The sequence below is a fragment of the Coffea eugenioides genome, chromosome 3, assembly GCF_003713205.1.
Source record: "Coffea eugenioides isolate CCC68of chromosome 3, Ceug_1.0, whole genome shotgun sequence".
NCBI lineage: Eukaryota > Viridiplantae > Streptophyta > Magnoliopsida > Gentianales > Rubiaceae > Coffea > Coffea eugenioides.
This window is the reverse complement of record NC_040037.1, coordinates 41063746-41077191: the sequence shown is the minus strand read 5'-3', so window position 1 is coordinate 41077191 and position 13446 is coordinate 41063746. Positions and strand designations below refer to the sequence as shown.

General features: G+C 34.8%; 1 protein-coding gene across 1 annotated transcript; it reads left to right on the top strand.

Moving 5' to 3' along the window:
• Positions 1–5082: 5082 nt before the first annotated feature.
• LOC113766634 (keratin, type I cytoskeletal 9-like) lies at positions 5083–13446 on the top strand. Its single transcript, XM_027310806.1, has 4 exons — positions 5083–5301; positions 5978–6253; positions 10087–10422; positions 13090–13446. The coding sequence occupies exons 1-4, from the start codon at positions 5083–5085 to the stop codon at positions 13444–13446; spliced, it is 1188 nt and encodes a 395-aa protein (XP_027166607.1).

Below are 13446 nucleotides of genomic sequence, written 5' to 3'. Positions count from 1 at the left end.
CACAGTCCATTCATCCGATCATTGATTGAAAGAAGGTTCACTTAATTTTATTAACAGGTTAGTTATAGTCGCCGATAAACTCTAACGACCAGCTTTTCCTTAATTTATTGATAACCAAGGTACAACTGTTGATTACCCCTAACCAGGAAATACTCCTAGGTACGACCGTAGGAATTAATTTCCTAATTGCATTAAAAACTAGAAAAGCCTAACCCAAATTAATAACACGCTACGAGGATTATTTAAATCAGATTGCATGTCCCCCTAGTATGTGAAAATACTAGTTGTCACTAATATTAACCAACTAAACAATTACGGATTTAATTGATTAATTTGACAGGAGATTAATAAGTCAAATTGCACATCGGGCCCTTGATATCCAATTAACAAAATAATCCCATGGAAATTAAAATAGAAAACATGCAAATATTAACAAATTAAGGAACACGTAAAATTAATTAGATCTCACAGATATTTGGGACTGCGTCTTCGCGTTGATCCTTGACTAGAGGAGAAGATTAGCCACGCCTCATAAGAAAATTCCCACGCAATTTAATTGAATTCGAAGACATAAATAACTCTTGCTAGTAACTGAAAATGAAAATTTGATTCTCCGTAATCTAATGAAATAGAACTAGTTTCATGAAAGAAACTAGTCTAAAGGAAGAGACGGAAGAAAAATACAAAACAAACCAACTGAAGAGATCTTCACACCACACAAAACATGAAAGAACAAAATCCTATTTTATGACTAAAACTACCTATCTTCCTCTCCGTAGAGAGAAACTAATCTAATGTCTTATATAGCACTCGTCTAGTGCCTTTCCCTTATTTTATTTTAGCACTAGTTTCCTAAGAGAACTAGTGACGTAGGAAGCTAAGTGGAAAAGCTCAATCATCAAAGCCAACACCTTGACTAATGAGTATATCTCCCACAATAAGAACAAACTTTCTACGTGGTCCCCGCTTTGATTTCTTATTGCTAGTGGATTTCATCATATCAATTCAATTCTTCATCAGCAATTCCGTAGGAAGCTAAGTGGAAAAGCTCAATCATCAAAGCCAACACCTTGACTAATGAGTATATCTCCCACAATAAGAACAAACTTTCTACGTGGTCCCCGCTTTGATTTCTTATTGCTAGTGGATTTCATCATATCAATTCAATTCTTCATCAGCAATTCCGTAGGAAGCTAAGTGGAAAAGCTCAATCATCAAAGCCAACACCTTGACTAATGAGTATATCTCCCACAATAAGAACAAACTTTCTACGTGGTCCCCGCTTTGATTTCTTATTGCTAGTGGATTTCATCATATCAATTCAATTCTTCATCAGCAATTCCGTAGGAAGCTAAGTGGAAAAGCTCAATCATCAAAGCCAACACCTTGACTAATGAGTATATCTCCCACAATAAGAACAAACTTTCTACGTGGTCCCCGCTTTGATTTCTTATTGCTAGTGGATTTCATCATATCAATTCAATTCTTCATCAGCAATTCCGTTCATCAGCAATTCCGTTGGTTTGCACAATTTGGGCTGATGGTGGAAAGCTTTTAGAAGCTTTCACGTGTGGAGAAATCTTCTCAAGAAGGTCCCCTTTTAGCACTTTTCTGCTTCACTTTCTGAAATTATATCCAAATACCAAATATAAATATATATTGACAATTAAAACAATATTTGGCAAGGATAAAGAGGAAAATTAACGATAAAATTACTAACAATTAATACCCTATCAGGGTGATGCTAAATAGGTTGAGACATAGGAGCATTAGAGAAATATTCACTACTCTAATTATGTGTTACACTTGCCATTATGATACCCTTTGCCTTTGACTACCTATGATAGCATTTATAATGAAGAATAAGTTGTGACAAAAGACTATATTTTGGAACAACAAAGCAACTCTCCTTCTTTCCTCTTTGTAAGTCATTTAGTTGGATATGGAATCTGACATTTTGGTCCATCAAAACATCTCAAAACGCATTTTCTTTTCCAAGTGTCTCCCTATAGAAGTTATTGTTTTAATGTGCTAAATATCTCTACTACAAATTGATTCTTTTTCAATTGCATGTATATCAAAATTCTAACTTGAATTTATATGCCATTCGACATTGATGTCAAAAATATAAGTGTGTTTGGATAGGAGACTATTTGGGATAATTTTTTGAAAAAATATTGTAGCACTTTTTTGATATGATATATGTGAGATAAAAATATGGTTGAAAAATGTATTGATTATACAAGTAAATCAGTGTTTGTAAATAAGGTGTAGATAATGTGCAATCCCATAAATTTTGAATTTACATACTTAGTATTTAAATTTGTACATATTGAAACACATTAAATAATCAATTCTATAGTATTTTATCTTCAATAGGCATCTCACTCATAATGGGAACATTTGGTCTCTATATGGGAAGGTACCATATTATTTTTATATGTATTGCACAGTGTGTATATGACACAAGAAAGAAACAAATCATAAGAGCATACAAAAGAAAATGTGGAGTGTTAATTCAAGCACAAACACCTAAAAAGTATTTCACAAACAAAAAACTGCGCTGTGTTAATTCATGCGTGCAATTCTCAACTTGATGAGTAAAAGTCAAACTTACCAATACTTGACCCTCTTAGTCAGTTAGATATAAATTAAGCTCAGTGAAATTCGCCAATTTGGTTTCTAAACTTTTGCACTAAAATTGATTTCATCCTTCATGGATTTTTTTTAGCAAATTTAGTTCTTGGACCATTTTTCCTATTCTAATGTAGGACTTCTATGACAGTGCTACCACATTTTACATATTTCGCACGAACAGTCAGGCATAAATTTGTCACATCAGCAGAAATGGCAATCTAAATTTTTAGTCTTTATATTTGGTTCATTAATTCTATTGTTTGCCTACCAACTAAATTACAAAATAAGAAAACTATTCAGTGAAACTCATGAAGAAAAATGTGAATTCATGTCACCGGGAAAAAAAAAGAATAAGAAGTATGGGACATGTGGACTTCATGAATGGAGATATTCTTCATGGTCAACATTCAGGAGGAAGTTGACCTCTTCACTGGACATTCTCACTTCCAAAAGAGGCTCTCGCGATTACTACAAGGAAAAGAATTGCAAGCCTACTAGCTTTCACTCTCACAAGGTGGTTATATGGTGGTGCAAGCAGATTTGATAGACTTTAAGCTATAACCACATATATCTCAGTGCCCAATTGAAGTTGAAACTATTGAGGGTCCTAATTCATCTAAATGATTTACAGAGTACATGCTATTGCACTTGGATGTTAATGCAATAGGTTGTTTTATATATTTTATATTTTTATCTTTTCTGCACTTGTTGGGCATGGGATTTTGCCATGCGTCTGATTGATGAAGCCTATAGTTTTACAAATAAAAAAAAGGATGTAATTTGATCACAGTCTGCCTTTAGCTTCTCTTATTCCTCCTACTTAAATTCCTCTTTTGTGGGTTTAGTTAGTACCAAAACACAGCAAGTTGGCCGCTTGTTTGTTCCGACATTTGCTAGATCTTCTTCGGATATATTTCTTTCTCTAAAACACACAGCGGTGGGAAGAATTTGTGAGGACTTTTTAGCATTAAAAATTAAAATTGTATGGAAGTAATGTGGCTTATTTATGTTCTAAAGGTCCACAATCTTGCCGATGGCCAGGCCTATGCAAGTTTTTGTCATATTCTAATTCTTTAATATAGACAGTGTAATCTAATGAGACAAATTTACTCCTAACTGATTGCACTAAATACATAAATGTGGTAGCATTGCCATAGAAGTCCTACATTGAAAAGGAAAAATAGTTCGAGGACTAAATTGGTTTTAAAAAATCATAAAAGATGAAATCGTTTTTAGTGTAAAAGTCTAGGGACCAAATTGGTGAATTTCCCTTAAGATTATCTTTAGATACATCAAACTCCAACATCTTAGTTTTATCTATTTCAATCAAAGCATGAAGGCCAATCACTAACACTAATACAAATTAGGATTTTCATAAATCAAAATTTCAAGAATTTTTCTAATCAAATTTTTAAAGACAAAAAAAAGGAATTAGCACATTTTATGCAAGTGTTAATCATATAGGTCTTATTCTGAATACATGAAGACATGTGATTACAACAATATATAGCTTTATAAACTAGCACTTTTATAGGGATTAGAGTGAACAAAAGAGTTGATATATATTACTCCCTCCGTCCCGCAAAGTCTGTCGTACTTGGGAAACAACGCTTTTTATGCACAGTAACATCCACTTATCTGTAAACTCATGTGTTTCAAGTTTGCCCTTTACATTTCACTGACTCGTCTAAAAAACAAATGGGTCAAAGTGGGACCCATCAAAAAGCATTCCTTTGTTTCGGCTACGAAAGATTCATTTCCTTATCAAAACCTTCTTCATCCAAGAGACAAATGGGTCAAAGTGGGACCCATCAAAAAGCAATGCTTTGTTTCAGCCACAAAAACCGATTTCCTTATCACAATCTTCTTCTAGCAGACATTCATCACCGTCTACTGCTAGAATCTTCTCTGATTCTCCATAGTTAGCCATCCTTCAATTGCTGCAAATTAAGCTACGATTATTTCGCTGGAATAACTACAAATTCCCTCTTCTCATACTTTATATTCACTTGAAAGTTTTCACCTTTGATTACAATATTGGTGCTCCAGTTCAAGAGAGACGCATTGGAAGGATATGAAGTTGATTTCTAATCCAAAGTTGATAACAAATGAGATTAAAATGTTAGTTAATTGTCTTTTATTCTTTCCTTTTAATGGTTTTTTTTTCTATTTTCTCATGTCAGAAATGCTGGATTTTTAAATTTTTTTAATGTTTATTTATTGATTATTTTGTCTATAATTTCTTCAATATTTGGTGCCAAATTATTTACTAAAAATTTGGGTTTTGGTGGATTGCTCCAAAAATAAGTCTTGAAATGCCTATTTTAAAATATTTAACGGAATTATACCACTGACTTGTATCTCTATATATGCAGTCCGTTTGTTTTTTTTAACACTGTTTTTTCTTTTTTACACCATGTTTCAGAGGTGACTCTTAAAAGAAATATGGATACTTTTAATGATGTTGAAACTAACAATTCTACGAAGAGATTAACTAATCAAGAAAGGCAAATGATTTTTGAAGATTTATTACAGGAAAGTAATGCCGGTAAATTGAAAAGGGGAACGATCAGGAACATTGCAAGCCTATTTAATACAAGTGTTAGGACAGTCCAGAGAATTTGGAAGCTAGCAGCAATTACTTCTACAGATGGAGGAGTTGATGTATCACGCAGATTTCCTAAAAGATGCGGAAGAAAATGAGTGGAGATTGATTTTACTTTGATCATGGCAATTCCTTTCCGGCGTCGGACAAACATCAGGTCACTTTCCAGTGAAATGAAAGTGTCCAAATCAACCCTTCATCGACGAATTAAAGAAGGTGCTATAAGGCCACACTCAAATGTACTCAAACCACAATTGACAGATCAGAATGAGCAAGGCTTAACTTTTGCTTGTCAATGCTTGAACCAGAAAGTTTCAACACCAATCCAACGTTTATGAGTATGCTCAATGTTGTGCATATTGATGAAAAGTGGTTTTACATGACTAAAGAATGTGAAAAGTATTATCTTCATCCTTAAGAAGAACAGCCTCTTAGGACATGTAAGAGCCAAAAGTTCATTGTGAAAGTTATGTTCCTAGCTATTGTTGCTCGACCACGTTTTGACTGCTCTGGTAACCCAACATTTGATGGGAAAATTGGGATTTTCCCTTTTGTATTCAAAGAACCAGCAACGAGGAGTAGTAAAAATCATATGGCAGGTACATTAGAAACAAAGCCAATATTATCAGTGACCAAGGAAGTATATAGGAGATGTTTAATTGAACATGTTTGCCTGCAATACATGCTAAATGGCCACGGGATGGCGGTAGTGTTACTGAAATTTTGATCCAACAGGATAATGCAAAATCACATATTAGTCCCACTGATCCTGAATTTATTGAAGCTGCTTCAAGGGATGGATTTGATATTCACTTGTCATTTCAGCCTCCTAACAGTCCAGACATGAATGTTCTTGACTTGGGATATTCTAGAGCTATGCAATCCTTGCAACATCAAGAAGTACCCATGTCAATTGATAAGCTAATTCTTACTGTGGAAAAGTCATTTGATCAATTATCAAGTGAAAGTCTGAACAATGCTTTCTTAACATTGCAATCATGTATGGTAGAGGTGATGAAAAATCTTGGGGGAAATAACTATAAAGTGCCACACATTGGGAAGCACCATTTAATGAAAGAAAGTTGTCTTCCACTACAAATAGAATGTGAAAAAGAACTTGTGAATCAAGTTCTAAGTGATATGCAAACATGATTATCTTCACTGGACAGGTCAGATTTTATAAAGCTTTTTTGTTTTTTAAGATTTTTGATCTCTAATTTCTTGTGTGTATGGTTGTTTAAACTAACTAGTGTTCTTTATTTTCATATTTGTAGGTACTTAAACTATACTAATCATGTGTTTTGAACAAAATGGTATGGGTGTTCTAATGTGCAAAATGTACATGTACTCAATGTTAATTTGTTTAGCTATTCTTGTTCACTTTGGTCTGGAGCATCTTTATTTGTTATTTTTCACTAAGTTGTGTCCTATCTCATCTTTTGGCAGATGGTCGAAATCAAGCAATTCAAGCCTTTTGATTTTGTGGTGCAAGCTTTTGATTGGGCAAAGAATATAGAAGCACTTTTATTTACTAGTGGTTTTTGGATTGACTGTTTTTATTTCAATTTGCAAGATTTTAGAATAGCTCAGTAAAGTTAGCTTGACGTTAGTAGTAGTAGTATGACTTTTGTACAAAAAGGAAAATGTGCAATGCTGAGTGAAACTATGTACATGTATAGACATTGGAGCACTACTTTTGTTGGAGTTTTTGAAACTGTCAATAACATTATTCTATAAAAGTGGAAATATTGCATATTGGTTTGCATTCTTTTACTCTTTGGTTGGCAGAATATTTGTTTTTGCATTTTTGTGTTTTGGAATATTAAAGAAAAATGAGAGGAACTGACACTTCCATAGACTACATTTAAATTAAATTTGGTAGGGAGTGTAGTTTTTTTTCTCCAAGTAGAATAACATGCCTTATTATTTTGCTCATTTAGTTTTTGGGTCAATCTAAAATTATTCACCTATTTTTTACACTACTTTATTGCTTTCAATATGAATTTATTTTGTGAAAGTTGATCATTCTTAACAAATTAGTGCACATGAAAATAATTTAAAAATTGAAAACTTTCAAAAGAAAATCACTAAGTCATCTCGATATTCTATTTACTGCAAAAAATCGAAATGATTCTCTTGATAACAAAACCAGTCTTCAACTGAAGTTTAAAAGAGCCATATACATATTCTTGGTGAAGAATTTGGCTGGAGTCGGAACTTTTTTGCTGGAGCCGGAAGTCAAACATGGTACAGGTTGGGACATTTGGATGTCCTTTGGGACCACACATCAATTTGTGGGCCAACTAGCGCATGCATTATCACATCATTAATGGAGGGCAGAAATGGGAATTCATAACTTAAAATAGGTTGAAATGTCAAACATGACAAATATTTTAGGACAGCCCAAAAATGAAAGTATGACACTTTTAATGGGACGGAGGGAGTAGATACTAGACATTCAACAAAATCAAATTTTTTCATAAAATTAAGAATAGAAACTCTATTCTAACATACCTTTCATTTTCTTTTATGTCATACAAAGAAAAAAAATATTATGTTTATTAAAGCTAAATCAATTTCATGGGTTCTCTTCAAAGTCATTGATCGGAGCATTCTTTATAGCTATGGTTTCATCCAATGCCTAATAGGTAACGAATTAAGCTAAGTACTCAGCGTCGATGACAATATGAATAAGTTTATAAGTTTAAATAATGGTCAATACAAATGATATACGATGATTTTATCATGATATGTTAATATTCATGAAGTTTAAGTTGTCTGAACGTACAACTTATATTTTTGTGATAAAAGAGATGATGTGCATCTGTGAATACAAAATTGAAGTTTTGAAATTATACATGTACTTATGCCCTTGTAAGTGAACAATTAGAATAGGTAGGTCTTAGAAAAAAGATCTAGGAAGAGCTCAGGAATGGAAGGACAAATTAGCATGAGCGAATGCAGATTGAGTAAAACCAATCTGCTTCATTCCAGATAGGCAAATCCTTGATAATGTGATCATTGCTCATGAATACCTACATTTTCTGGAATACAAAAGGCAAGGAAAAGAGAGGTATATGGCTATCAAGTTAGACATGGTTAAAGTATATGATAGGGTGGAATGGTACTTCCTTAAAGCAATGACGCAGAAAATGGATTTTTGTGAGAAGTGGATCAAATGGATTTCAAACTGTATGGAGATAGTCTCTTATTCCTTTAATTGCAATGGAGAAATCAAAGGTTTTGTAAGACCAGAAAGAGGGATAAGGCAAGGAGACCCACTCTCACCTTACCTCTTCTTGATTTGCTCAGAAGGTTTCTCTAATTTGCTTAAAATATCTGCAGAAAATAGAAGACTAAAAGATTTGAAATTTGTAGACAAGGTCCCAACATTACTCATCTCTTTTTTGCTAATGACTCTCTCATTTTTTGCAAAGTTGATGTGCAACAAGTTGAGGAGTTCATGTAGATTCTGAAGATCTATGAAAAGGCTTCTGGTCAACTGATCAACTTAGACAAATCATCTATGTTTTTTAGTAAGAACCTGACAAAAAGGTAGAAGCAAGAAATCTGCACTACACTAGGGGATATGGAAGAAATGAAACAAGTAAAATATCTAGGTCTCCCCATGGTTGTGTCAAGGACAAAGTATCAAATTTTTAGTTTCATCAGAGACAGCATAAAACGAAGGCTAGAAAGTTGGAAAAATAAGCTTCTTAGTTCTATAGGAAAAGAAGTCATGCTAAAAGCAGTTACAATGGCTATGCCAACCTACATGATGTCATGCTTCAAATTACCTAGAAAACTCTGCAAGGACCTCAGCTCTACCGTGGCAAACTATTGGTAGGGAGAAACTAATGGGAAATATAATATGCATTGGATTTCTTGGAGAAAATTGGCCCAAGGAAGAAAGAAAGGTGGTTTGGGGTTTAAGGACTTGGAAGCTTTTAATAAAGCTCTGCTAGGAAAACAAATCTGGAAACTACTGAACAAACCAAATCTTTTGGTCAGCAAAGTGTTGAAAACTAAGTATTTCCCCAAAAAGTCAATTCTCACATGTAAAGCACAAAGCAATGCATCTTGGATCTGGAAAGGACTAATGGAAGCCAGGGGTCACATTGAAAAAGGATACTAAGAAGGATTGGTAATGGAAGAAACACTAACATCTGGGAGCACAAGTGGATACCAAAATCTCCTTCTGGTAAACCAACTACTCCCAAACCTCAAAACTTTGACTTTGAAACAGTGTTGTAGCTTATCAACCACAGAAGATGGAATAGAAATACCATTTTCAGACTTTTCAACCAAGCTGATGCAGAGATGATCCTTAACATCCCTATTAGCATGTCAGACAGAGAAGATTCCAACTATTGGCAGTTTAGTGCATGAGGAAATTACACTGTAAGCTCTGGATACAAGTGGATAATGGAAGACAGCTCAAAAATGAATGAAAATAGGGAGGTTACTGGAACAAGTTTTTGAAGAAGACAGTTAACAAAGCAAGCAATTTGGTGCATCTTGTGGAAGCTCAACATCAAACACAAAATCAAGATATTCATATGGAAATGTATGAATGGTACTCTCGCAGTCAGAGAAGCAATACATAGGAAAACATCAATTGGGATCTAGTGTGTAAAGGATGTGCAGAGGAACCAAAAATAGTAGAACACACACTGTTGCAATGTCCCCAAACTAGAGAGAATTGAAAACCAACCCTAATGACATGGGATGGAGCCAAAGATTAGCAAAGCAAGTTTAGAAGACGGTGGAGCACAATCATAGATGCAAGGAAAAGATTGGATGGAAGAAATCACATTGGTCTCACTGCAAATATTCTGTGGTAGATATGGAAGGAAAGCAACAAAAGGGAATTTGAGAGCCAGACCAACCATCAACCATGCAGAGTCATTCAGAAAGCACATAAAGAATGGCTAGAACATGAGGAAATAGTTTCAAACAGAACCAGACTGAGCACAGCAGAAACAATGCCAGAACAGGATGAGCAATATCAGGAACACAAGGACCAGGAACTAACAACCCTAAGAATGATAACAAGAAGTCAACAAAGGCCAGCATTACTTAGTATTGGAGTTACAGTCAAGTGGCTGTCATACGTAGGCACAGTTTTTTGGGCAATGAAAGAGAGAAGCTCAGGAAACAAGAAGATTGATAATGCTATGGCAATCAAATTGGTCTTGTTAGAGTAGTGGAAAAATAGTGGAGCAAAATCAAGATACAAATCCATAACAAGGAACTTCTGAGACAGCTCAAAAATAGAAGGATTGCTGATAGCAGAATGGCAACATTTCTTGAGGACATCTTAAGCCTAAAGACGTTGTTTCAAATGTGCTCTTTTTGTTTAGTTAGTGATGATAACAATGATATTAGTGCAAACATTAGTTCATATGCTTTAGATATTCTTTTGGATGAGAAATGTATCATTCCTCCATGTCTTTGAACACAATATGTACAGCTTATCGAGCCTTTACTCAGATTGCAAAGTTCTATTTAAAGTTCAATGAAAGTGTTCTAACGTTTCAAAAAAAAAAAAAAAAGAATGCGGATTGAGTGGACCTAGCGGGTCCAACTAGCATGGTGTGTAGGTGTCCTCTATAAGTTGGGCAGTGATACTAGAATTGGCAACTTGCATATGCCAAGTCGCACTAGGGACAAAGTAGATATAGCTATAGTTATTAAACTCGACTTGCCGATAGTTGAACCGTTCAACCTAATGAATTCATTATTAGGTCAGACTAGACCTATAGTTTGATTGGATAAGAAGTTTACCCAATCAAATCCATTTGACTCATTGGTTTAACTGGGAACCCGTTCGATTTTTCAATTGACATTTTTTTTTCAATTGTTGGTCTATATTTTTGAAACAAAGTACATATATGCTTTTGACAAAACGTAAACATTGGATTTTTATTTCAATGTGCATAAAACTTTACCATGCACTTAGTTTTTATTTGATAATTAAATATTTAGTTTTTATTTGATAATTAAATATTTCTTTAAATAAACTTGTTTAGTTTTTATTTGATAATTAAATGTTTCTTTAAATAAACTTTTTTGCTATACAATTAATACTTTTAATTTTCAAACTAAAAATGTTATCATCATGTGACAACATTTGAGTAGCTAGAAAATTAACTTGGTTTTTAAAAATTAAAGTAATAAAATAAAATGATATTATATCCTTGAAAATAAGTGACATAATTTTTATATTTGACTATATAATTTATTTGTATAAATTTACAATAAAATGAAATTAAGTCTTCTATTAATATTTATATGTTCATTATATATCTTTCTAACTATAATAATTAGTATTTAAAAACACTTTATTAGATATTTTACGTATACTAAAATTACTTTTTGTATTTATAAATATTATTTTAGTGACCTATCAACTCAATTGTGATCCACAAATTGAACCTATGATCCATTGAAACTAGTCTTTTTATTGGGTTTCTTGTAAAGTCGGGTATAATAACCATGGATATAAAACCTTGCTGACAATGAAACTTGGCCTCCAAGAATGGTAATTGAAAGTGTCTTGGTACGTGAGACTAGTGGAAGTAGGCCAATAAAAAAAGAAGTGAGAATAGAAAGCACATGACATGACATTAAGCTGACATTGGAGTGATGAAAATGATTCATACTCTTGGATATTTTGACTTACTTCATCTTCTCCAATGATCCTGAGCTATCATTGCTGCCCATCCTCATCCTTTCTTCATTGCTTCTTTTGTGCTTTTGATCTACTACTATTGGACACTTATGTTATTAGATTTGTGCTAGATTGTAGTTCTATTATCTTGTTTTGGCCCTTTTAATTTCAAGTTTCCATCTCAAGACCCAACTTTTTAGTAGCTCACAAAAGAAATCCACAATATCATTTGAACCTTGTTGCTCTTAATTGTTTGCTAAGGTCGCTAATTTGTTAATTTGGTTGAGTCCTTTAGCTTACTAGAAATTTAACTTAAGTTCATAAGCTTTCTATATGGTTGCAGGTTGATCCTATTAACATACGGTTGGCTATGCTTATTTATGGATTTTGATGTTTGTTTCATAGTTATTTAAGTATGGTGAATATGTTTATTAGGTTATCTTTTAGTAATACTTAGTTTTTCTTTTTTTTTTCCTTTGATTTTATAATGAACTTGTGTCTTTTTTTTTTTTTTTTTCAAAGGCTAGCATCACTCTCTTAGTCATTTTGTGTGATATTGTATTAGATTAAATGTGCTAGTTTGATGATTTATTTGATAACTGTGAATAAATATGCTTTATTTTAGTTTGAAAATATGAAAATTTATTGCTATCACTAGGGGCCTGTTTGGAAGCCAGGTTTTTAAGCAAGTTTTTTACCTATTAGTTTTTTAACAACTTTTGCTACAGGAACCCCAAAAAACTTCTCTAAATTTTTTACCTACACACTTCAAAATACACAAAACACAAAAAAAAAAAATTCCCTTCATTTTTTTTTCTTCTTCCTCCCCCATCCCAACCCACCACCACCTCCGTCACCGACACCACCTCCGGCACTGTTTCCTTTTTTTTTTGCCTTTCTCCCTCTCCCCGCCATCTTTCCCTGCCATTCTCTCCCTTTACCCAGTTTGTATGACCCTTTTTTTTAAAAAAAATTCCCTTCCCCACTCCTCCCCCATCACCCTTCCCCTTCCCCTCTGGCTGATCTGGTAGCGAGGCTAGATCGCGCCGGGGAGGGGGGTTTTTCCGCGCACCAGATTGCGGGGAGGGGAAGGAGAGGGGAAGGCTGAAAATTGCAAAAAAAAAAATAAAGTTGACTGGCTCGTGGAGGAGGTGCGCGTTGACTGCCGGGCGAGGGAAGAGGGAGGGGGAAGGGCAGGGGGGAGGAGAAGGGGAAAGGGAGGAGAGGGGTGGCGGGAGGTGGCATTGGAGGAGGTGCTGGTGGAGGAGCCGATGGTGGTGCTGGAGTTGGAGGAGGTGCAAGTAGTGGTGGTGGTGCTGGTGGTGGCGTTGGAGGAGGTGCTGGTGGAGGAGTAGGTGGAGGTGCAGGAGGTGGGGCTGGTGGTGGAGTTGGGGGTGGAGCAGGCGGGATAGTAGGAGGAGGGGCTGGTGGAGGCATTGGTGGTGGTGCCGGAGGTGGAGCAGGTGGAGGCGTGGGAGGAGGGGCTGGAGGAGGCCTTGGCGGAGGTGCTGGATGTGGGGCCGGTGGCTGA

Coding starts and splice junctions, on each gene's coding strand:
- LOC113766634 (XM_027310806.1), top strand. CDS start 5,083: ATGGATACTTTTAATGATGTTGAAACTAACAATTCTACGAAGAGATTA. Junction 5,302..5,977: donor CTACAGATGGAGGAGTTGAT/GTATCACGCAGA, acceptor TTGATCCAACAG/GATAATGCAAAATCACATAT. Junction 10,423..13,089: donor AGAAGATTGATAATGCTATG/GCAATCAAATTG, acceptor CTGCCGGGCGAG/GGAAGAGGGAGGGGGAAGGG.